Source organism: Dromiciops gliroides, chromosome 4, assembly GCF_019393635.1.
Source record: "Dromiciops gliroides isolate mDroGli1 chromosome 4, mDroGli1.pri, whole genome shotgun sequence".
Classification (NCBI taxonomy): domain Eukaryota; kingdom Metazoa; phylum Chordata; class Mammalia; order Microbiotheria; family Microbiotheriidae; genus Dromiciops; species Dromiciops gliroides.
Genome location: NC_057864.1, coordinates 142411334 through 142436498, shown reverse-complemented (window position 1 = coordinate 142436498; position 25165 = coordinate 142411334). Strand labels below are relative to the sequence as shown.

Sequence of the window (25165 nt, the reverse complement as noted above, 5' to 3'; positions counted from 1 at the left end):
GGTGACTTCAGGGGAAAAAAAAAAGAGAGAAGTTTGCAAGAGGAAGGTTTGGGAGAAAAGATAATGTCTTTTGTTAGATGCGTTGGATTTGAAATGACTCTGGAACATCCAGTTTGAAATGTCTGTTGAGCAGTTGGTGATATGGCGCTGATGAAAAAGGAAGAGACTGGAGCTGGATCTATGGACTGTGAGTCATCTGCAGAGAGGCAATAAACCCGAAGGGGAAGAAAGTGGAGGAAGCCCTTACTCCTCAGATTAGAATATTTACTCTATCAGCGGACATGTTTTGGACAGACAGTGCAGTAAGATGAGCTCAGGCTTTGAACTGGAAAAGAACAGGCTGCACCTCATTTGGATTTCAGGGATTCCCTCCCAAGTTATCTGCCACAAAGACCCATTTTAACAACAGCATTCTACCATTGATGGTGCATGGCTACAGGTCACCAAACCCCATAATGTCAGAAGAATAAAAACATATGGTGACTGAAGAATGACCAATGAAGATATGGATAATGGGTATATCTAGTGTACAGCATATTGTCAGGGCTTTCTTGTGCAAGGGGTCCCTTTCTGCATCTTTATGCCCAAGTAATTCAAGCCCCTGGTTATTTATTAATACCTTTCTGAGCAAGGTCGGAACCTAAGGATTTTTGTTATTTAAGCCATCTCTTTGGTTGAAGAAGCTAACATGAACAGGTTTACAGTGTAGCCTTTGAAAAAAATTCAAAAGATCTTGACTAAGACTTTTTTTTTTTTCCAGGAAAGAAGATACTTAACCTTAGATCAAGCCAGGAAAAAAGGCTTCTATATAGACTGGCCCTCAGAACCACCCCCAGGTCTGTTTGGGGCTGTTTGAGTGCAGGGGGAAGGGATAGATGCAGGAGTGATAGAAAATGGTATGCATTTGAGAAATGCATCAGTATTCCAGAGCCAGTGAGTGTTCCATTCTGTCCCTCTCTGTGACCTTGGGTATCACCTAACCTCTCTGAGCCTCAGTTTCCTTTTCTGTGAAGTGGGGAAATAATACTCGTAGGACCTGTCTCCTAGAATTGTGAGGATCGGATGAGGTAATGCCCTGTGTAAGGGGTTCTGTGTTGTTAGCTCCATATCGGTGTGAGCTCCTGTTGTAGTAGAGTTATCTGTTGCTACTGAAAAGATCATTAAATTCTCATCCCACTTGGTGTCTTGTTTGCCACGTGATCTTTGGCAGATTCATAGTGATTGTCACATGAAGATCCCAGGACTGGGAGCGAGGCAGCCTTGGGTCCAGAGTCCCAGCTCTGTCCTTTACTAGCTGAGTGGCCTTAGGCCATTGAACTTTAGTGTTTCATTTTGCTCAGCTGTAAAATGGGAGTGGTCACTTTTACCCCTCTGACTTCATAGATGGGTATGAGGCTCAAAGGAGATGAAAAAGCTGAATCTCCATGCAAACTTGAACTTCCTGGGACTGTTGCTTTAAGTCCATGAAGCAGTTCAAGGGGAAGTTGGTTCCTATGCAGTGAGATGTTAAAAGATAAAGTTCATTTACTCACTGGGGAGCCACTCATTTAAATGACAGGTGAGAGACCTGCTGGTGTTAGGACAGTTTTAATTTCTGCTCTTCTTTCCCTCCCTGGGAATGATTAAGTTGGAAACGGCCCTGTTAAAATACTAGCCTGGGTAATTTCATTTTGTGTTTTGGGGGTGGGGAACTCTCCTGCTTCTGGTGAGGCTCATAAAATCAGTTTTGGGTGTTTGTGAAGAGCCAATCCACCAGACTCAGTGTGTCCTACCCCTATTAGCCATGTCAAACAGCAGCTTTCTTTTACCCTTTCCATTTTGTATGTAAACAGAAAACTCTTGAGGCTAAATATGGTCATGCTGCTTCTCTGATGCTGTTTGTGTAGCTACATTGACTTACAGCAGATCAAGGAGAGCAGTGAGTGCCCAGCTTCTGGGAGGTTCCTTTTAATCTCCCATGTTTGATGGCACTTGAAAGCCTGCTGATGGGCGTGCTGCTCAGAGGGCCAATTGAAGTCTCTAATTCAGAACTCAGAAGTGTTTTTTGAGGATGATTTGGTCACACCACTTAGCGGGGTTTAGGGGTTTATTTTGGCATGGGGAGGGGGTTAAGACAAGGAGTTGGGGGGAAAATCTGGGACTTTTCTTCAGAGGCCCCATGAAGCAGAGCTTCAAACACATGATAAGCTGTAAGAATAAACTTATTTTGAGTATACACTGCTAGTTCAGCCTGATAATTCCATTTGACAATGAACCCTGCAGAATTCAATCACCCGACAGGGCTAGACAGAATCTGGAGAAGTCTTTCAGTTTCTTCCTGAGTACAGGGAGGTAAGACTGCCCCTGAATCTTCTTAGAGATGCTGGTGCTATTTTTGAGTGATGGGAATTCTGTGGAGTTTTGCATTACTTCCCATCTCCCCACCCCCCAGAAGGATACATTAATATACATAGGATAGAAATAGGGAGTGGACCTTGGATTTTACTGATATGGGGAACTTCTGAACAAGGAAATTTCCTCTATGAATGTAGGTTAAGATCTTCTCTGTAACTGTAACTCTGTAAAGAGTTGTTAGAACACCATGTGGCCAGGGTCTACACAGCCAGCATGTGTCAGAGGTGGGGACTTGAACCCAGATCTTCCTGGTTTCTAGGCCACTTCTCTATCTTAGACCATGGAGTATCCTATATTACACATGTATGTTCTTTTCAAACACTGATCACCAAAAGTCCCTGCACAAGTACCAAGCCATGAAATTTCTCAGTCTTCTTGATTTATCTGTTCTAATATTTCACAATTCTTGGTGCCAAGATGTTCTTCCTTCTGTTTCATTTGACTCTTTTCTGCCGAAATTAAGCCCTTTACATCCTGCCACCCTGAGTGGGTTGGCAAGTGCAGAGGTTTGATGTAGAGAACAGGAGGTAAAGAACTGCAGAAACGCTATCCTGGCCCTTTCACCCACTGGCAGCTAAAAGAGCAAATATAGGTATTATTTTGTTAGTCAGATGTGAGAATAAAGTTGACAGGTAGCAGGTGGGGTGAGGCCGCCGTAGTGGTTATGTATCAGGAAAAAATAGGCTGGCTGTTCAAACTCTTTCCACACCGACTTTTTATTCCCGCTCTCCCTAGCCCCATGTTCTTTCTGTCGAAAGGCTTCCACTCTGCTTGTACATATGTTTTTATTCATAATGCCCTGAAGTAGTAGGTAGGGGGTGGTACTGTGAATGTCACCTCATGGGGAAACTGAGGAACAGAGTTTAAGCACCTAGGCCTAACTAGATGCAGAACCAGTAGTAAAACCTTTGATCTTCTGACTCCTGCTCTTACTTTCACTGTAGCCTGTTCATCAGACTGGGCAGTATTTCTGTTATCCCAGGCCAGAGAAAATAGCATAACACTCTTTCTCTGGTGACAAGTCTCCCACCCCCTTAAATGAATTTTAAATTTCATAAATGAAGACCCACCTATATTTTTTTGGGGGGGTGCCCCTTGGACCATATATTCAGAGGCATAAAGAAAGTAATTTATTTAAGAAGCGGGACAAAATTATTCTTTTCTCCAAGGCAATCTAACCCCCCCCCCCAAAAAAAAAAAAAACCCAACAACAAACCACAACTCCTACGGGTGACAGGAATAAGACAGTGTGTGGGAGTCTCCTGAGCAACTTCAGACTTAGAAACTAGAGCCCTTGGTAGGCTGTGCATTCCCTGTATGTGAAAGATGTTTAAACTTCAAGCCTTGAATATTCCTCATGGTAACCTATCCTTTTTGTTTCTCTAGTGAAACCCAAATTTATTGGGACTCAGGTTTTTGAAGACTATGACCTGCAGAGGCTGGTGGACTACATTGACTGGAAACCTTTCTTTGATGTTTGGCAACTCAGGGGCAAATACCCCAATCGAGGTTTTCCCAAGATCTTTAATGACAAAACAGTGGGTCAGTTCAGTTGTTCCTTCTTTGTGATATTTTCCTATCTTTTCAGTTGAAAAGGATATTAAATAGTAGTGTGCCGGGTGATGTTTTGATCTCAGTCACATATTAAGTTGCCTCCTCTGTGCCCAGTATTGGATGTGCTGAGCTTGCAAAGGCAGAGATGAAATAGTTTTTACCAGCAAGGAAATGATATTCAGGAAAGAAAGGAGTAGAGCTGAGAAGTGATTTTGGATCAGGTTACTGCCACTTGGGGTTGAAGATGGAGATTATCTGGCCTGCTCTGACTAAGGAGAATTGGTGGGGTTTTTAGGTCCAGTGGGAGAAGGTAGTTGATCTTTTTTTTTAAACCATTTCACAAACTGCTCAATCTTTGGTTCAACATAGATAAATAACCAATGACATAAATTAAGTTAAAATCAAATGGGAGGGGCAGCTAGGTGGCACAGTGGATAAGGCACAGGCCCTGGATTCAGGAGGACCTGAGTTCAAATCTGGTCTTAGACACTTGACACTAGCTGTGTGACCCTGGGCAAGTCACTTAACTCTCATTGCCCCACAAAATCAAAATAAAAAAAAAAAACAAATGGGAGACTGTGGATGAGCTTAAAGGCACCAGGATTTCATAGGGATGGGTCCTAGTTATTGATCAGTTGTGTTATGAGGAGTAGGAGGTAGACTTTTTCTTTCAGAAACTATCTTCTCCTATTGCCTTTTTTTGGGGGGGGGGGCAGGGCAATGAGGGTTGCCCAGGGTCACACAGCTAAGTGTCAAGTGTCTGAGGTAGGATTTGAACTCAGGTCCTCCTGAATCCAGGGCCAGTGCTCTATCCATTGCGCCACCTAGCTGCCCCGCCATTGTCTTTTTTTTTTTTTTTTTTTTTTTTTGCAGGGCAATTTGGGTTAAGTGACTTGCCCAGGGTCACACAGCTAGTAAGTGTTAAGTGTCTGAGGCCGGATTTGAACTCAGGTACTTCTGAATCCAGGGCCGGTACTCTATCCACTGTGCCATCTAGCTGCCCCAACCCCCACCATTGTCTTTTAAGGAATCTGAAATGCCACCATAAGAGATTAATGTTTGTGACTTAAAAGGGTTTTGTTTTGGTCTCACTCAGCTTCTCTTTTTAAGTTCAAATACCCTGAGATTGGGGGGTGATGATATCTTGGTGTTTTTTTTCGGGGCAATGGGGGTTAAGTGACTTGCCCAAGGTCACACAGCTAGTAAGTGTCAAGTGTCTGAGGCCAGATTTGAACTCAGGAACTCCTGAATCCAGGGCCGGTGCTCTATCCACTGCGCCACCTAGCCGCCCCCGGGGGGTGATGATATCTTAAGCCACTGGGGGTTAGTTGATAGCTAACCAGAGATCCCAGGTGAGAGGGTAACGGGGGAGGAAGGAATGAGGGGCAAGGCAGAACTATGAGAGGGAAGCTAAGTTTAAACAGGACCCAGTCAGTGAGTGAAGAAACATTGATTAAGCACCTACTATGCACCAGTAACTATGCTAAGCCCTGGGGATACAAAGAGACAAAAGACAGGCCCTTCTCTCAAGGAGCTTACAACAAGCAAACAAATATGTACAAACAAGCTATATACAGGATAAATAGGAGATAATTAAGAGCCAGAAGACTCTAGAATTAAGAGAGGTTAGGAAAAGCTCCTGTAGAAGATGAGATGTTTAGTTGAGACTTAAATGAAGCCAAGGAAGCCAGTAGGTGTAGTTGAGAAGGGAAAGTTATCCAGGCCTGGGAGACTGCCAGAGAAAATGCCTGGAGTGGAAAGAGAGATTGTCTTGTTTGTGGAATGGCCAGGAGGCTAGTGTCACCGGATTGAAGATGGCATGGCTTGAAGTAAGGTATAAGAAGACTTTGAAGGTAGGAGGGGGCTGGGTTATGAAGGGCTGTGAATGCCAAACAGAGCATTTTATATTGGATCCTGGAGGCCCTGGAGCTTATTGAGTAGGAGAGTAGCAGCAGTTTGCTTCAGCCTGTCAAGAAAACAAACAGTGTTCATGTGCAAGAATAAGAAATGGTTATGCTTGTTGTAGGCAGTGTCAGTGTATACTCAGCTCATAGCAGTGGTGGTAGTGACTGGTTACTGGTTGCTTTTCTTCAAAGAACTGAGCATGGTGTATATTTTTTTGAGAGAAAGAAATACTGACGGCGCAATCCATTGGCACTGTCATCTTCAAATGTGTGCCTGTACAGATATGTATGGGTAGTGGACAGTAGCCCAAGGGATGCTGCATTTATATTGTTTATACTATTTAATTGAACCATTGGGAATCATGCACACCGAAGTCTCAGGAATTACAGGAAGGTATTGTGTGCATGATGGAGGCAAATGGTTATATTTGGCATGAAGTTCTCTCTTTCTCTCTGATTGCTTCAGAGAGCCATATGTTGGCATTCTGCCCTTCAAAGCAGTGAAATGGTACAGTGGATAGAGCACTGGGCCTGTTGTCAGGGAGACCTGAATTCAAATCCAGTCTTAGACACTTACTAGCTGTGTAATCCTGGGCAAATCACTTAAGCTCTCTTTGCCTCAGTGACCTCAATTTTGAAATAGGAATATTAATAGCATCTACCTCTCAGGGTTGTTCTGAGGATCAAAGGAGATGATATTTGTAGAGCACTCAATACAGTGCCTAGCACATAGTAGGTATTATAGAAACACTTATTTCTTTCCCTCTTTTCCCCTCACTTCGCTTTATCCTCCGTGGAAGGTGTATGGTTGTAGCATTCAGCATAAGATAGTGTTGGCTTAGAGAACGAGATTATGGGGCTTGGAGATTGGGGCACTTAACTATGAGACACTGAAAAGCACCTTAGATTATGTTCATGGAAGTACCTGGTGAAATCTCTGAGTTGTTGCTGCTGGGGCATGGGGTGGAGGTGGAGAGAGGAGGTATTACATAGTTTTAAACATTTTTAAACATTTAAACTTTAAGTGAAGTTTTCTTTTTATCTAATAGGGGAAGAAGCCAAAAAAGTATATGATGATGCCCAAAATATGCTGAAGGTACTGATTAGTCAAAAGAAACTGCAAGCCAGGGGTATGGTTGGATTCTGGCCAGCACAGAGTGTCCAGGATGATATTCATTTGTATGCAGAAGATGCCATGCCACAATCTACAGAGCCAATAGCTAAGTTTTATGGCTTAAGACAACAGGTAAGAAAACCCATTATTTGTGGGCTAAGAGATGGCTTCTTCCTTACCTTTGATTAAGTCATTAAGCAAAATGTAATGACTCAAGCTCAAAGTCTGAAAAATTGCACCACTGCTAGGTTCTACCCGGAAAATGATCAATAAAGGGATGGGGAATGAATTTGTTGGGCTGAGAGAGAGGCTATTTGTATGATGAATAACAGCAGAAATGTCAGGGTGACCAGGATACTCAAGGCAGACACTCAGACAGGAACAAGGGCTCTAATTGACAGCTCTTGGGGGTGGTTGTTCAAAGGACATCTGCCAGACGCTTCCTCACATCAGTCTGTTAAGTCTTTTTTACACACTCAAAGAGTAACAATAATATCTCCCATTCCATTTGTGTCTTTGCACAGGCTCAAAAGAGGCATGTATGTGCACCATATGTCTATAAGTGAAATTGATTGTGGCCCCTCTCTTGTGGGAAAATCCCAGAATCTTCCTTACAAATTTTCCAAAGACCATTTTACTCTGACCCTTCTTCAAAATGTAGATATCCCTAGCAGGGGTGAGTGGTAGGACGATCAGCCTGCCTAAGGATACTTATAATAATACCCCAAAGGATTTGACCTTGCTTTGTTTCACTCCAACTCTGGCATTTTATATGCCATCTCATGCTCCCTCACAATAATAATAATCACTCACATTGCATAGTGCTTAAAGGTTTACAGAGTGCTTTATATGAAGAATTTCACTTGATTCTCACATAATCCCTTTGAGTTAGGTGATTCAGGCAATTACCATTCCTGTTTTATGGGTGAGGAAATTGAGGTTTAAAGTTTTAGAAAAAAAATTTTTTTTTATGAATAACTTTTTTTACATCACTCAAATTACTCACTACATTCTTCCCCCTTTACGAGAACCATCTCTTATAACAGAGAATGTTTTTTTAAAAAGAAAAAATAGAAATTTTTTTGCAAAACTGATCAGTATATTGAAGAAATGTGACTGTACATGCAGTGTTCTATACCTACCTTTGCCCCTCAAAAACTACAAAGGTATGAGTATGTGAGATGTCTTCTCATCTCTTCTTTGGAGCCACCCTTATTCTTTATAATTTTGCAACATTTATTGTCAGTTATTTTGTGGTTGTGTTTTTGTTTTTGTTTTTTCATTTACATCATTGCTAATCATTGTGTAGACTTCAAGGAGTTTAGTGACTTGTAAGCAGAGGTAGAATTCCAACTCAGGACTTCTGATACCAAGCAAAGTGTTCTTTGAAGTCTCCTTATCAGTGATAATCAGCTGATGGCACAGTGGATAGAGTGCTGAGCCTGGAGTCAGGGAGATTCATCTTCCTGAATTCAAATCTGGCCTCAGACACTTATTCGCAGCATAACTTCGGACAAGTTACTTAAGTAACTCTGTTTGCCTCATTTTTCTCATCTGTAAAATGAGGTGGAAAAGGAAGTGACAAACCACTTTTTTCCAAGAAAAACCCAAATGGGGTCACAAAGAGTCCATCATGGCTGAAAAATAACTGCACAACATCAGTAATAATCGCCTTGAGCTAAGATGAAGGTTGAGAAAAATGATTTGTATAATCATTGGTTTCTTGGCCTCTTTTTTTATAATTAAAATAGAAAAACTATTAAACCTCATTTTTAAAATGAGGTGTTTTTTTTTTAATCACCCAAATTTATCTGTGGATACCATCATCATTTAACTGTTTCTCTGCTTGTTTTTTTGTTTTAAGGCAGAAAAGGACTCTGCTAGCACAGATCCCTATTATTGCCTGTCGGACTTCATAGCTCCTCTGGAATCTGGGGTCCGTGACTACTTGGGCCTCTTTGCAGTGGCCTGCTTTGGAGTTGATGAACTGAGCAAGACCTATGAGGAGCAGTGTGACATTTACAGCAGCATCATGGTGAAGGCCCTGGGAGACCGTTTGGCAGAGGTAAAGAAGTCACTTTTAGAAGCACGTTGGGGGCTGCATTGGTGATGAAATGAGTTGCTTGTTACAAGGTAGGAAAAAAGTGCACAACATGGTGACCCCACAAACCGGAGGAGCTACCAGCTTTTATTTGACTTCAGTGGCATTGGGGCAGACCCCAGTGCAATGTGTGAGTACGTTTGAACATTGGCAGTGTTACCTGCTAAAACTCCCTTTTTAAAATGGTGCTTTAAAAATTTCCATTCATCTAAATCTTGCTGTTTTGAGAGAAAGTTTCAGTTTAGCCAGAGTGACTTTGTAGAGATTTCTTCCTTTCTCCTAAACCCTCGTTCTCTAATTCAGTGCCTCACTTTTAATCACTGAAGTCTAGGGCGGAGGTGTCAAACAGAGGGTGGGTGGGCAGACCGAAGCTAGAACAAGATTAAAAATTAACTGGGTAATATTTAGCAAAAAAAAAAATCCAATAAAACATAGATTATGTTAATGTGTAGTTTTTTAAGTCAACCTGTAAGAATCCTTATGTATGGTTTAGTGACCCCTGGTTTTATTTAACACCACTGGTCTAGGGTCATAAAATTCTACTGTACACTTGGCACATAGTAAGTGCATGGCAGCTATGTCTTGAATTCTGCAAACATTTGTTAAGCACCTACTGTATGCAAAGCTCTGGGGATACAAAGAGGAAAACAATAAAACCCTTTCCTTTAAGGAGTGTATATTTTACTGGAGTGATACAACATACAATCACATGAATACAAGATAATTTGAGGAGAGAACAGGAATCAGAAAAACTTTCTATGGGAGGAGGCACCTGAGCTAAGCCTTGAAGCATTCTAAGAGGTGGAGGTGAGGAAAGGGTCCAGTCAGAACATGGGGGATGAGCCTGTACAAGGACACAAATGGAGTGGGAGATGGAATGCCCAGGACTGAGAACAACAGTTAGGCCATTTGCCTGGAACTTAGAATGTGTAAAGGAAAGTAAAATCTAGGAAATCCAGAAGGGCAGGCTGGAGTCAGACTGTCGAAGGCTTTGAATGCCAATGTGTGGAGGCTGCATTTGAACTTAGAGGCAATAGGAAGCTACTAAAGAATCTTGAGCAGGGGAGTGACATGGTCTGGCCTGTGACTTAGAAAAATGATTTTGGCAACTCTTTGGTGGAGAAGAGAGAGATAGGAGGCAGGTATCTAATTAGGAGGATAACTCAATAATCTGGTTTGAGAAGTGAAGATTGAGACTAGAGGAATGACTTTTTGAGTGCAAAGAAAGGGACAAATGTTCTTGGTATGGAAGTAAATGAGAAAGACCTGGCTCCTGATCGAAGACAAGGGGTGAGGGAGTTGGGAAGGACTCTTGGTTTTGCCTGGCTGTGCTTATATGATGCAAAGATTTTGTATTTTTTCCAGGGGTAAGGAGTGAGAGAGAGCATATGGGAGGGAGAAAAAAATAAATCTGTGACAATTTTTAAAAAAATGTATATAATTTTTAAAAAGGAGAGAAAATGAATCTCTATAATTTTCAGCATTCACTTTTGATTTTGTGTGGGTGGTTGTTCTCTCCATTTACATTATTATGGTCATTGTATATCTTGTTTTCTTGGTTCTGATTACTTCATTCTGCCTCAGTTCATATAGATCTTTCCATGCTGCTTTGTATTCATCACATTTTTTACAGCACAGTAATATTCCATTACATTCCTGTACCACAGTTTGTTTGGCCATTTCCCAGTTAATGGCCTTCTACTTTGTTTCTAACTCTTTGCTGTCATGAAAAGTATAGCTATAAATATTTTGGGGTATTTGAGTATTCTCTTTTTACAAATCTTGGGGGTATAAGCCAAGTAAAGAAATTCTGGGGCCATTTTATTTTCTAATTCCAAATACTTTGTAAAATAGTTACATTGATTCACAGCTCTTACCATAATGCACCAGTGTACCTATCGTTCCTACACGAATGTTTGTTGAATTAAATCAAGCCTTTCATCCAGTAGAATTCCTCTGCCAGTAGATAACATTTTAGCAATCCTTGTGGGTGGGCACCAGTAGTAAAGAGTGGTCTGTGAGCTGAGATTGGGGAAGGGGTCGAATGGAGACTTATTTGTTGTGGTACACTGGAAGACTTAGATTTGAATCCCAGCTTTTCTCTTTACCACCTTTGTGATCTTGGGCCACATAAACGCATTTGGGCCTCAGTTTTCTCAAAAATTAGGGGGTTGCGTTCCCTTGGATTGAGTCTCCAAGATACTTTCTAGCTTTAAATCCTGTGATCTCAAGATGAGGTTCCACATTCTGAGCTGAAACCTGGATTAGACAAAGAAGACCAGGTGGTGAAAGAACAAATAAGGGACAACTCCAGACAGTGTCCTCTGTCCAGTGTCCTCTATTGAGACACTTTCTTTTTGTTCTACCTTAGTCTTTAGAAGGAGGGGAATGGGAAGGATGATTAAGGCCCGCTGAAATGCTCCTTAGAGGCCATCTGATCTAACCCACTCATTTTACAGATGAAGGAACTAAGGCTAAAGAAAGTTTAGCGACTCACCCAAGGTCACCCAGGTAGCAGGTGTCTGAGATGGGATTTGAACTAAGGCCTTCCTGACTCAGAGTCCAGCCCTTTATCTGTTACATCCTGCTGGTACCTCTTCCTCTTGAGTAAAGATGACCACTTTTCTGTTCAAGGCTTTTGCAGAAGAACTTCATGAAAGGGTTCGCAAGGAATTGTGGGCTTACAGTGACAGTGAGCAGCTAGATGTTGCTGACCTGCGGAGGATCCGGTATGGGGGCATCCGTCCTGCTCCTGGGTATCCCAGCCAACCTGACCATACTGAGAAGCTCACAATGTGGAGACTTGGTCACATTGAAGAAACCACAGGTATTGGGCTAGAAAATGGATATGCTCCCTTAAGGTTAAAAGCACCTGAGCAGAGCCAAAGAAAAACACATTTATTTAGTATGTGTACTGCCAAAGCAAGTACAAAACAAATTTATTTAACTAGTGGCATTTAAGGCACATATATGTGTGCTCATTGCTTAATTTTAGTGTTTTAAATTGTTTTTCACCTGCGTCTGTTTGGTAGTTAGTTATGCAAGGCATACAGAAAAACTACCTTAGAGGAATATCAATTTAGTGCTTGAAAAGATACTATGCTTCCATTAGGACTTTTTAAGCCCACTTCACTCCACCTTCCCACGCCAGATCACCCTTAGGCCTGATAATTTGAATGTAGACAACCTATCCTAGTTTGGAATGTTACCAGGATATCTCTGAACTTGGGTTAGAGCCCTTGAAGGGAGCTATTTTCATGTGGATCCTTAGACTCTTAAGCCAGGATGGTGTAATGAATAGAGAGCCACCAGCAGAGTCAAGGAGACCCAGGTTCAAATCCTGCCTCTTTACACATAACTGGTTATGTGACCCCTGGTCAGCTACTGAACTTCTCAATGCTGTAGCCTACTCTATTAAGACTATAAATTTTAGAGCAGTTACTCACGCCCCCTGGTAGAAAGTTTGTTTTTCAGGAATTCCTAATGCCAAAGAAATCACTTACAAATCCATGCAAAAAAAGGGTGGGTGGGTGTGCCTTAGAACCCACTACGCTATTCAGGACTTGGTTGTATGAGCATAAGTCCAGGCTTAGTATAGACGACTTACTTTGTTACTTTGGACCAGGAGGAGTTATTTGAAAGCATATTTGTGTCCAGGTCTTGGGTAGGGGGCCTCAGAAGGGATTCAGGTTGCTGGTGGGGTGGAAGGCCTTCATATTCTCTCTTTTCCTCCTCTCCCCTAAATAAGATGATCACCAGCCCTGTATTGATTGGCTGTTCTGGGCCACGCTGGTTCCTCTGGCCACTCTTGGGGTAGCATCTGCAAGTCCTCTAGTAGATAGTTTGGGGTACACAGAGTCATAGCCCTTGCTGGTCGTCATGGCTCCACCCTTATTCAGGAAGCAAATCCAGCAGCTGGACATCCTCCTTCCACATCACAGGCTCAGAGGTAGGATTTTCATTGTCTGTTCTTTTTCCTTCTTTCCAGGGATCAAGCTTACAGAATCGTTAGCAATGGCACCTGCTTCAGCCGTCTCTGGTCTCTACTTTGCCAATCTGAAGTCCAAATATTTTTCTGTTGGCAAAATTTCCAAGGACCAGGTAATTAATATTCATCATTATAGATGTCTTTCTCTGAAGCCTAATGTTAAATGAAATTGTTAGACTCATCTGAATTTAAATGTAAATTAGACTATCTTGAGAGAGGAAAGGAGAAGAACCTTGTTCACTTAATGTCTGAATTTGATTCCCCTCCAAGCATCTTTTCTTTTCTTCCAGTAGTTATTAATACAGTGTTTTCTGCCTAGATAATCATCTAATTTGGTCAATAAAATAAATGCCTTTCAATGACTAAGAGAGGAGAGACTTTGTAGTATAGTGGTTAAAGAGTCAGCCTAGAATTCAAGTAGTTTAGGTGTCAAGCTTTCCTCGTACATGTTCTGGCTGTGTGATCCTAGGCAAATCACCTAACCTCTCAGTGCCCTCCCAAGCAACCAACTAAGAATGTAAATTGTGGGAGTCCTATGCCAACAAAAGCAGTTTTTCTGATGGGTGCTCCCTATCCTTATGCCAATGAGATCATAGGTCTAGACCAAAAAAAAGTTTGTTGATTTCTTGTTGTTTAGTCATTTTCAGTCATGTCTAACTTCAGGACCTCATTCGGGTTTTCTTGGCAAAGATACTGGAATGGCTTGCCATTTCCTTCGCCAGCTCATTTTACAAATGAGGAAACTGAGGCAAAAAGGTTAAGTGATTTGCCCAGGATCACACAGCTAGTAAGTGTCCCAGGTCAAATTTGAACTCAGGTCTTCCTTATTCCAGGCTCTGTACTCTTATTCACTGCCTCACCTAGTTCTTTATATCTGTCTAGCCTAATAGATTGCCATAAGAATTCTGGCAATGTGAGTCGTAGCTGGGTTCAAATTTCATATCTTATGTGTAGTGCCTGGCTGACCTTGAGAACGTCACAACCTCAAGTGAGTCACATCTTTTTTATCTGGAAGGTGAGGAGAGTGATGAAAATTACACGACCTCTAAGGACCCTTCCAGCTCCACATGATGGACCGGATCCTGTGATCCATTAAGAATATGATGGAAAGAGCATTGGGTTCTTTGCTACTAATTAGCTGGCATTGCCACTAATTAGCTGTGTGACCTTAGGCAAGTTCCTTTAGGCTCTCTGCCCAGTTGCCTAATGGACGACACGAGAGTGTTGCACTGGATGATGTCTAGCGATTAGATCTTCCTGATCTACATAGTGTTCTTCTGCCAGTGTTAGAGACTTGCCTTTACAAAGTCTTGTGATGATTAACAGGCTGTTTCTGATCTTCCTTTGCAGATTGAAGATTATGCTTTGAGGAAAAACATGTCAATGGAAGAGGTTGAGAGATGGCTGGGACCCATTTTGGGATATGATGCAGATGAATAATTCTCTTATCAAATCCCTTCCACCTAAAGACATATTGGAAAACAGACCCCAGAGTGCCTTTAAAAATACCACAACTATTTAGCATCCAGTGCATTGGCCTTCTTAAGGTTTGGGAAGACTTTGGGGGGATAAACATTTGATGATGCAAGAGATCTCTGTTATCACCATGATGTGCATTTGTGGAGCACTGAAAACGAGTTTTGTGTTACATTTTTTGTTTTTTTGTTTTTAAAGTGAGGCAATTGGGGTTAAGTGACTTGCCCAGGGTCACACAGCTAGTAAGTGTTAAGTGTCTGAGGCCAGATTTGAACTCAGGTACTCCTGACTCCAGGGCCAGTGCTCAACCACCTAGTTGCCCCACTTTTTTTTAAAAAGCAAACTGGAATACAGTACAGAGATAGCCAGCTGTAGTCATAACATGCCACAGACTACCTACATGTAATATAAGAAGTTAAATGCATTTATTAAGCACTTCTTATGTGTTGGGCATTGTTAGTAAGTCAGATGGAAATAGAGGTACTTTTCAGTAGGTTACTGTCCTACTTGGTTATCTTCTCATTTTATGTTTACCTCATATCCAGAATACTATTTTTACAGATGATTTATCTGGTCTTTTCTTTTTCTTTCTTTTTTTTTTTTAACTCAGTCACAATTTAGTGGAGTCTGGAATCAGGAGGATGTGGGTTAGAATCCCTCCTCCAAAATGTAAGTTACAGGCAAATCCCTTTACCCCTCTCAATTTCCTGCAATATGGGGATAATGATACCTGCAGGACTTAACCTCCCATGGTGGTTGTGATACTCTGGTGAAGAAGTATAGGCAGGGTAGCTAGGTGGCACGGTGGATAGAGCACAGGCCCTGGATTCAGGAGAACCTGAGTTCAAATCTGATCTCAGATACTTGACACTTACTAGCTGTGTTACCCTGGGCAAGTCACTTAACCCCAATTGCCTCACCAAAAAAGAAGAAGAAGTATAGACAATGTACCTTATAAATGTTGGTTATTATTAATAGAGAGATGTGAACTTAAGGCCAACTGACCTTATGAGAAATCTGGGGACAAGGTTTATTTCCTTTTATTTATTTTTTATTCTTTATGTCCCTGGTGTTAAATATTTGGTGAATTGGATTGAACCTGGCAGTTAAATCTTGCATGGAAGAAAGTGTGTGCTGTTCTCCTCCATAAGGCTTCATTTTTAAAGGTAATTGAGTATACTTAATGTCAGATCAAGCATTACCACCACATGCCAGCAAGAATCTCATTTGAGTGGCGGCAAACCCTTGGTAGCTCAGGGTTAGGGAAAATAAAGTCATCTCAGAGGCAGTATGAGGGGGAGCATTTTAATTTTATCCTGTTCATCATTCCCCTTCCATTCCCTAACTCCTCCAACAGGTGCCAGGATTTCTGTGCTAAGAAAAAAAATGATAAGTAATCTCTTCCCTTTTCAAAAATGTTTTAGGTCTGGGGCTAAGTAGTGGGCTTTTCACCCCTTCCCTTCAAGTTTTAAGCAGCCTTCAATGCCCAGATCCAGCCTCATACTCTCAACGAACCTTGTTCAACCACTCTCAGATACATTGGATTATCCCTTATTAGAATTCTAATAATCACAATCTCTACCATACCTATATGGTTCAGTGGTTTTTTTTGTTGTTGTTGTTGTTGTTTGTGGGGCAGTTGGGGTTAAGTGACTTGCCCAGGGTCACACAGCTAGTAAGTGTTAAGTGTCTGAGGCTGGATTTGAACTCAGGTACTCCTGAATCCAGGGCCGGTGCTCTATCCACTGCGCCATCTAGCTGCCCCTGGTTCAGTTTTTATTGGATTTTTAATCCTTTAATATGTGTACAGTCTTATGTTCACAATTAGCCAAAAGCTTTTTGAGCTTATGGACCATGTGTTATACGGTAGCATCTAGAATAGTGCTTGGTGTATGGGAGATCCCATTTGAGAGCCAGTCATCTCCATTATGAGAGGTAACATCATGGTAGTAGATAGGGAACTGACGTTTTCAAATCCTGCCTCTGAAAGAGACTGTCTGGGTTACCTTGGGCACTTTTTACTCCCCCTGGCCCCCCTGTCAATTCCTTTAAGACTGTCTATTGCACCAGAGTAGCTAATCTACATTAGGGGGAGTTTCTTCACTGGACATTACCTGCAGCAATGAAATTGCAGATCTGGACCAAAGGGGAGGAAAAGCATTCTAGAAGAAGAGGTGGGGAAGAGGAAAAGGGGACAAGTATTTGTTAAGTGCCTACTATGTTCCAGGCACTGTTGTAAGTGCTTTATAAATGATCTCATTGGATGAGGAGATGTAAGATTCCCTGAACCTTCAACTTCAAGGTCATAGAATGGTGATCAGGGGAAAATTAGCTTCCCCTGTCTCTTGCCAGCTTTGCTACCCATTTATTATGTGAACCCAAAGATCCCATTTTCAGGGCCTTTTTCCCAAAGCATTTAGGCAACTGTTGTCCTGTATATACATAGGTGTGTGCATGTGTGCGTGTATATGTGGGTGTGTGTGTGTGAAAATAGTTATGCATATGTAATTTAAAAATAAATGTCAGTACTTTTTAAGAAAAATGGATTGCTATTAAGATGTTAAAAATAATATATTTATCCTTATTCTGCTTCATATGTGCTACAAAGCACTTAATAAGCTCTGTAGCATTTATCTTTTTTTAAAAAAAATCTGACATGAGAAAAAGAATAACCCCTAAAATTTTATTTTTTAACACATTACACCTGAATGGAATTACCAGCAGTCTACTCTTTCCATTGAATGTCATTCACCATCTTTTCTGCCCTTTTGTAGATGGAACTATATCTCTGAATCTATTGTTTAGAGAACCCTATGTCAGGTGTCACTTTTCTGGGGTGTGTATGCATAAGAGAGGTTGCAATGTAAAATAAAATTTGAAAACACCCACCTTGTTTTATTCTCATATGTCAAGCAGAAGGTGTCAGGAAAGAAGAACTTTGGAGACATGCGTGCATCCTGCAGGCAGATGTTCCACATTGGTATTCCTGCCTATCCAGATCCTCCCCTGGGCGGGTGTCTGGCAGGCCTCCTCCTCCCCCCTAAAACATTCATTTTAAATAAAGCTGAAGGTGTTCTCTCTCTCCCCCCCCCCCCAAAGAAATTTGCATTCCAGAGCATCCCCATTCAGCTGCTAGCTATCATTCAAATTACTTGCTAGGTGTGCATTACCTGCTAGGTGTGTGTGGGAAGGTAGTTGATACATGTTGGCTACAGGTAAAAGATCAAGTTCTGATGGCTTTAAGACTATTTCTGCAAATTGAACCTAGTTTGCCCCTAAAGGTACAAGAATTATGGGGCCACTAGGCAAGAGACGGGTCTTGGCATAGTTCATTGTAAGCAGATCACTGAAATCCTGGGTGCCATGATAAGAGCCACATTTTCAATCACATTATTATCCAAGACAGCACTATGATGATTGTTATGGCCTGTAGAGGGTAGTGTGACATTTTTGTATGAAAATCAGAGGTTTTTAAGAACCACCGACAAGTGACATGTGATCTGAGGTATGTCATTGAAGGAGATGTCTGAGGACTCTTGCTATCATGTGAGCTCATCAGGGAAGAAAGTAATTGTGTCTTGGCCTCTGTCCTGGGCAGCCTATTCTACATGTGGGTGTGCATCCCACTTGAGGGCAGATCTCCTAGAATCTTAGTCATAGAATGGACATAACAAGTCATCAAAACCAACATTTCACAGATGAAATCATCTCAGAAGTTCAGTGACTCCTGGATGTATGTGTGACAAGGAGACTGTTGAAGTTAGGGACCTTAGAGGCCATCTCATCAAACTAACAGGTGAAAAGGAGTCCCCATCTACAATATCAAATAATGGGTATTATGTCTCCACCGGAAGACCTCCAGTGGAAGGAAACTTACAGCTTTCAAAGACAACCAGGACCATTCTACCCCTGCAGCTCCCTTCACCCATTGGTTAGTTCTTCCTAGAACCTCCATTTTGAGGAAAGGCTTATCTTTTTACTGCCATGCCCTCGTGAATACCATTTCGCCACCTTCACGGCCCCCTCTGCTTTTCATTCTCTTTTGTGTGATTTTTCTGAAGGCAGGGACTGTTTTTCTTTTTTCTCCCATTTTTATTATCAGAGCTTAGCATTGTAATTGTGTGTGCTTACTACATGCTTCTTGATTTCTTAGCTATAATTGTTATATCTAGCCCAGATCTACTGCTTTTCCAATTTTCACTCGTTGCTCTTCATTCTGCCCCATTTCCCTGCCTTTGGGGCCAAGCAGACCAAGTCTAATCCCCCTTCCATATGACAGCCCCTTAGGCACATTAAGATGCCTAGAATACCCACTCTGTCTACTTTGTTCAAGTAAATTTCCCTAATCCCTTTAACCAGCCAATATGGCAAGATAGATTTGAGTGTATGACTTGAAAGTCAGTAAGGCCTGAGTTTGATTCCCACCACACTTAGCAGTATGACCTTGGGCAATTCATTTAAACTTTGCCTCAGTTTCCTCATATATAAAATGGGGATCATGATACCTACTTCCCAGATTCATTGTGAGGATCAAATTAGATCATACGTGTAAAATGCTTTGCAAACTTTAAATGCCATAGAAATGCTAGCTGTTATTAATCATATACACGCACAGCTTCATCTAGCTTTGTACAGAGACCTGTGTATAAAACCCTCACAAATGTACTGATTTAGAAGAAGGGACAAAGGACAGGGAAGATGGAAAAGAGCTGTAGCCATTTGTACTTGCCCAGCAGGAAGGAGAGAATTTAGTGCCACTAAGTGAATTTCTCCTTCCCCTTCCTGTTTTCCAAGGAGTCATGCACTCAATGAGCAGAATACTCCTTTTTTTCATGTAACAACAAAATTGCAGTTTCACAAAGGCAAATACATTAGCAGCACTGCTGGAAAGCCATCAAAAATCATGGCTAAGTTACTATTCCTTGAATATGCCACACTTGAAATATCCCACATGTGTGGGTGCTGTTTCTGACACTTCAAGAGGAGCCAGTAATAGTGGCAAAGCAGAGCAATTGTGACTAGATGACAGTTATTAAAAAGTTTTTACCTGGCCTTGATCTGCATTTTTATCCACAAAACAGAACTGTCCAACAACCTAGAGTGTTTGGGTGGCTGGTTATCTCTTAGTTTCAGAATGTATTGGAAATTTTTTCCGAATGTAATGGAAGTGAAGAAGAATTTTAAGAAGGCTTTTGATGAGGGTGAAAGAGGAGAGTGTAAAAGCTGCCTTGAAGCTTAGCATCAAAGAAACTGAGATCTTGGCAAATGGTTCCATCAGTTCCTGGCAAATAGAGGGAGAAGAAATAGAAGCAATGTTAGATTGTATGTTCTTGGGCTCAATGATACCTGCAGATGGCCGCTTCAGCCATAATGATTACTTTTTGGAAGGAAACCTATGGCAAATCTGGACAGCATACTAAAAAGCAGAGACATCACCTTGCTGAGAAAGGCCCATACAGTCAAAGCTATGGTTTTTTCCATTAGCAGTATATGGATGTGAGAGTTGGACTATAAGAAAAGCTGAGCACTGCAGAATCGACACTTTCAAATTTTGATGGTGGAGAAGACTTTTGAGAGTCCCTTGGAGAGCAAGGAGGTCAAATCAGTCAATACTTAAAGAAATTAATTCAGGCTATTTACTAGAAGGTCAAATACTGAAGCTGACGCTTAAATACTTTGGCCACATAAGAAGATGGGACTCACTGGAAAAAAACCAAAACCCTCTAATGTTGGGAAAGATTGAAGGCAAAAAGAAAAGGGATGGCAGAGGATGAGATGGATAAATAGTGTCATCAAAATAATGAATTTGAACTTGGATAGACTTGGAAAGACAGTGGAGGTTAGAAGGGCCTGGTGTGCTATGGTCCATGGGGTCATGAAGAGTTGGGACACAAATGACTCAACAACAACAACAACAATGGGTTAGGCTAAGAAAATTGTCTCTGTGACTTGATTGGCCCAGGGGCTAAGGCTCAAACTGCCCCTCTTATTGTTGCTTTCTTTGACTGTGTTAAGGGTGATTTCTTGGGCACAAAAGGGCTCAAACTCCCCATGGAGTCCTGCTCTTGAGTCTTGGCTGTTGTCCCAAGATTGCCACTATATCCTGCCTTTCTAAATAGACACTTTCCATATGGGGGCAGGGGGCCCAGTTTAACCAAATTAAATGATGTGGCATCCTTATTGAATGGCCTTTCCATGCTATGGCTAATTAAGCCTTTTAAAAAACAAACAAGGAGCAGCTAGGTAGCACAGTGGATAGAGCACCGGCCCTGGAGTCAGGTGTACCCGAGTTCAAATCCAGCCTCAGACACTTAACACCTACTAGCTGTGTGACCCTGGGCAAGTCACTTAACCCCAATTGCCTCACTAAAAAAACCCACAAAAACAAAACCAAACCAAAACAAAACTGGGTAATGACCTACAAGTGCCTCATTTTATTCCAACACCCAATCTTTGTTAACAGGGTACTACTGACCCATTCATCACAACTATTCAACCCCCTATAAGTTGCACTTAATGTTTGTTTAGTTGAATTGAATTGTTACATTTCAGTGACTACCTGTATAGGTATATGATGATAATATTTGTCAAATAATATTGTAAAATGCTTTGCACAGTGACTGGCACATAGTAGGCACTTAATAAATGCTTATTTCCTTCCTATGGATATAGGTAATAATAATAATTGCTAACATTTACATAGCACTTTAAGGTTTGCAAAGGGCTTTAACTTATTTGAACCTCACAACCACCCAGTGAGGTAGGTGCTATTATTCCCATTTTGCAGATGAAGAAACTGAAGCATACAGAGGTTTTGTTTGTTTTGTTTTGTTTTGAAGGGCAGAATTTGAATTCCAAATCTGGTGCTATATTCACTCTGCCACCTAGATGTTCAAATGCACGTGTTCCAAAGCACACATATACTTGAATACAGGTACACACTGAAATATAACGGAATAATTCAGTTCAACAAACATTAAGTGTCCTATATTCATGGCCGAACTTAGGTTTTGTACAAACTTGTTATTCCTCACACATGCTGCTCCATACCTCATCTTCGTGTCTTTGTAGTGGGTGTCCACTCTGCCTCCTCTACTCTCTAGCTTCCTTCCAGACTAGGCTGTAACTCTACCTTCTGCAGGAGGCTTTTTATGATCCCATTTTATCCTCTTGTCCATCCCCCCCCCCCCAACTGCAAATGCCTTCCATCTAAGCTAATTGTCTTCTTTGTGTGCCTCTATGTTTACACTATCTTCCCCATTAGAATGTAAGCACCTTGAAGGCAGAGATTTAAAAAAATTTCCTTTGTACCCTCAGCACAGTGCTTGGCACATCGCCAGCGCTTAAAAATTGTTCATTGATTGATTGATTATTCAAAGCCACATTTGAGGGGATATTGTAGCCAACATTCCAACAAGAACAATGAAAACTTTATATTTTGTTCATTGTCTTTGCCTAGGAGAAAAATAAAGTTGTTTTCAAATGATCAGCTGTCACCCAAACTTTTATCCTGTATTTATCCTCTAGCTTTCAAAAGCTGACAGGTTTGAGACCACCACTTTGAACTCCCATTAAGGAAAGGCCATCAGCATCATAAAAAGTCCTGTAACTGTCACATGTGACTCAGGAACCCCATGATCATACTTTCGAGGACAGTCAGAGGCAGCACAGGAATCAAATGATATCCAGTGGTGCCATAGATTTTAATTTTTTTTTTTAGTGAGGCAATTGGGGTTAGGTGACTTGCCCAGGGTCACTCAGCTAGTAAGTGTCAAGTATCTGAGGCCAGATTTGAACTCAGGTACTCCTGAATCCAGGGCTGGTGCTTTATCCACTGCGCCACCTAGCTGCCCCCCATCTAGCTGCTATTTTAATAAAATAGCTTTTAAGCAATGATAAGCAGCCAAGTGTTATCAAAATGTCACGAAGAAAGACCTCAGAATTGGAAGGGATCTGTGAGGACATCTAGCCTAATTAATGCCTGAATAAAAATCCTCTCCATCATTTACCCAGCTGGTCATCTTGCGTCTGCATGAAGAAGCAATGCATTTTACTTAATAGGTGTTCCACAATATTTGCCAAATGAATGTATGAAATAGTGCGCTCAAGGGGTATGATGTGACCAGAGTGAATTTCCTTCCTTGAGCTTGTTTTAGAATTTCCTGGAAGTAAGTCATCTTTGGTGAAGCTGGGTGTCATAATGGATAGAGAATGGGGCTTAGCGTCAAGAAGACTCATCTTCCTGAGTTCAAATCCGTCTTCAGACACTTAGTAGCTGTGCTTAATCCTGTTTGCCTCCATTTCCTAATCTGTAAAGTGAGTTGGAGGAAATGGCAAACCACTCCAGTATCTTTGCCAAGAAAACCCCAAATGGGGTCACAAAGAGTTGGGGTCACAACTGAACCACAAGTCATTTCTGGGGTCATGGACTTGCTTGGAGTTCTTTAGTCCTCATTCCTGTAACAGATTTGAATCCTTGATGTGCTCTTGGGAATGGCCTGCCTACCTAGGGTGTTCCATTATAACTAATCCATAAACCCTTTTACTCAATGAGCTTTTCCTGTATACTTTTATTTCTTCATAGCATTCTCCTGTACTCACTCATTCACACCATAATCATCTCCTTTTCACTTTGTAACTCAAAACCTGATTGAAAATAACACTAATACATTAAAAGCATATATTAACAAGAAAATAGCTTCTCTTTGCAGGTTTTTAATGTTCCTTTAGCCTGCCTATCCTCTTACCATTAACTTTTCCATTGTGATCTCTTTAACAAATTAAGAACCATGTGCCTCTCTATCACCAAACATTTAATTGGAAAATGTTGTTGTGTGGCTTTCAATTATGGGGGGCAGCTTTGGTGGTGCAGTGGATAAAGCATTGGCCCTGGATTCAGGAGGACCTGAGTTCAAATCTGGCCTCAGACACTTGACACTTACTGTGTGACCCTGGACAAGTTACTTAACCCTCATTTCCCTGCAAAAACAAACAAAAACCCAAACAAAAAAAGACTGTCAATTGTGGATATTTTCTCCATTCTCTATTACCACGGTTAGCTGAGAGTTAGCTGAGAACTTTCAAGAGGCATACTTATACTGCAGCTTAAAAAAACCCCACAACATAACAAAATCCAAATGAAAACATTTAATTGTTATTCGTCATTGAAAAATATACTCCAGTCAATATGGTAAAAATCAAATGTTTCCAAGTGTGTTGGCTCTATCCTAATTTTATTCATAAGGTCATTGATCTAGTGCTGGAAGGGACTTCAGGTACTGTTTAGTCTAATTCCTTCATTTTATAGATGAGGAAACCACATTTGCCCAAGGTCATACAAGTTTTAGGAATATAGGGTTAGTTAGAACTCAGGTCCCATGGCTCCAAATTCAACAGGAAAGAACAATGTTCTTTTCAGTGTTCTTCGAAATGATGAAATAGCTCGTTCTACCTCAGCAGCTTCCTCTCCTAAGGCAGGACGTCTAGATTTACCCTACTGTACATTTATCAGTCAGTTGCTCATTCAAGCAAGTTTTTGGTGACATCTGCTATGTGCTCAACATGATCAGGTGCTGTGAAGGATACAGTACAATAAAGCACACACTCAGATGCAAGGAGCTCATACTAGAGTTAGGCACTCATGAAAAGAACAAATAATTCAATGATCATTTTTCAAGTCTACCATCCAAAGCACTCTGCTAGGTTTTTGAAATACAGAGACAAAAGCACTTTATTCAGATTGCTCAGGGAAGCTTCCCACCACCTCTCTCTTGGCCAAGGACTCCTTGGTATTACTTGGAAAGGGAGGATAGTGGGAAGAGAAAAAAAAACGGAGAGTTCCCAATATATTCCTTTCCATTATCCCATAGTCTTGTAGTTACCTGGAGAAACAAAAATTAATCAACCAGTGAAAATGTAAGTAAAGTAGTAAGAGATCTCTGACTTTTTATGCTGCAAAGATGTTTATGTTCTTTATATCTTGTAATAAATTGTTTTAAAAATCTAGAGATAGCAAGTCACTCTGAATTGAAAACAGAACTAAAGTCATAATTATGTCTTTTTATTCTGAAAAAGAGAGAACCAGAATGTAGAGAATTATTTTTTTTAAACTACATTCACCTCGATTCATTTCAGTGTCCTTATTCTGATTTTGTCTTGGTAGGAAAAAGTAAGTAGTGTTTGTTATATACTTCCAGTGAGAGAAAAAAAATTATCTGCTGTGATGAAATGTCCTAAGTACCATTTAGATGTATTTAACCTGTCAATGTAATAGAGTGTTAGATGTTTTAAGGGGATGAACCAGTCTGTCAAGTCTGAAGGGATATAGTGAGAAACAACTTGTTTATATTATCCAAATTCTTATTTGTTGAAAACTACATGGGGGAAGAGGGGGAATGCTTGATCACTAATTTGGAAAAAAAGCAAATTCCCCTCTCAAAGAATGCAGGAAGTAGCTGTAACCAGCTTATCTTATATAAATCCTTTCTTCCAAAAAGCTTTATACACATCCTTTCATTATCATTTTCTTTTCACACATCTCTGAGCAATGCATCATCACATTCATTTTACTGGTATGGAAACTGAGGCACGAGGGGACAGCTTTGTCAGTGACAAAGCCTGGACCAGTATGTAAA

At 41.1% G+C, this 25165-nt stretch overlaps 1 protein-coding gene across 1 annotated transcript in view; it reads left to right on the top strand.

Annotated features, from left to right (window-relative positions):
• MTR (5-methyltetrahydrofolate-homocysteine methyltransferase) overlaps positions 1 to 15434 on the top strand; it is a 127435-nt gene extending 112001 nt beyond the window's left edge. Inside the window, exons 28-34 of the mRNA XM_043962581.1 lie at positions 761 to 836; positions 3781 to 3936; positions 6902 to 7098; positions 8831 to 9031; positions 11702 to 11894; positions 13056 to 13168; positions 14406 to 15434. Coding sequence (XP_043818516.1) covers positions 761 to 836; positions 3781 to 3936; positions 6902 to 7098; positions 8831 to 9031; positions 11702 to 11894; positions 13056 to 13168; positions 14406 to 14495 — 1026 coding nt within the window. The 3' untranslated portion in view covers positions 14496 to 15434. The remainder of the gene's footprint in view (positions 1 to 760; positions 837 to 3780; positions 3937 to 6901; positions 7099 to 8830; positions 9032 to 11701; positions 11895 to 13055; positions 13169 to 14405) is intronic.
• Positions 15435 to 25165: the final 9731 nt, after the last annotated feature.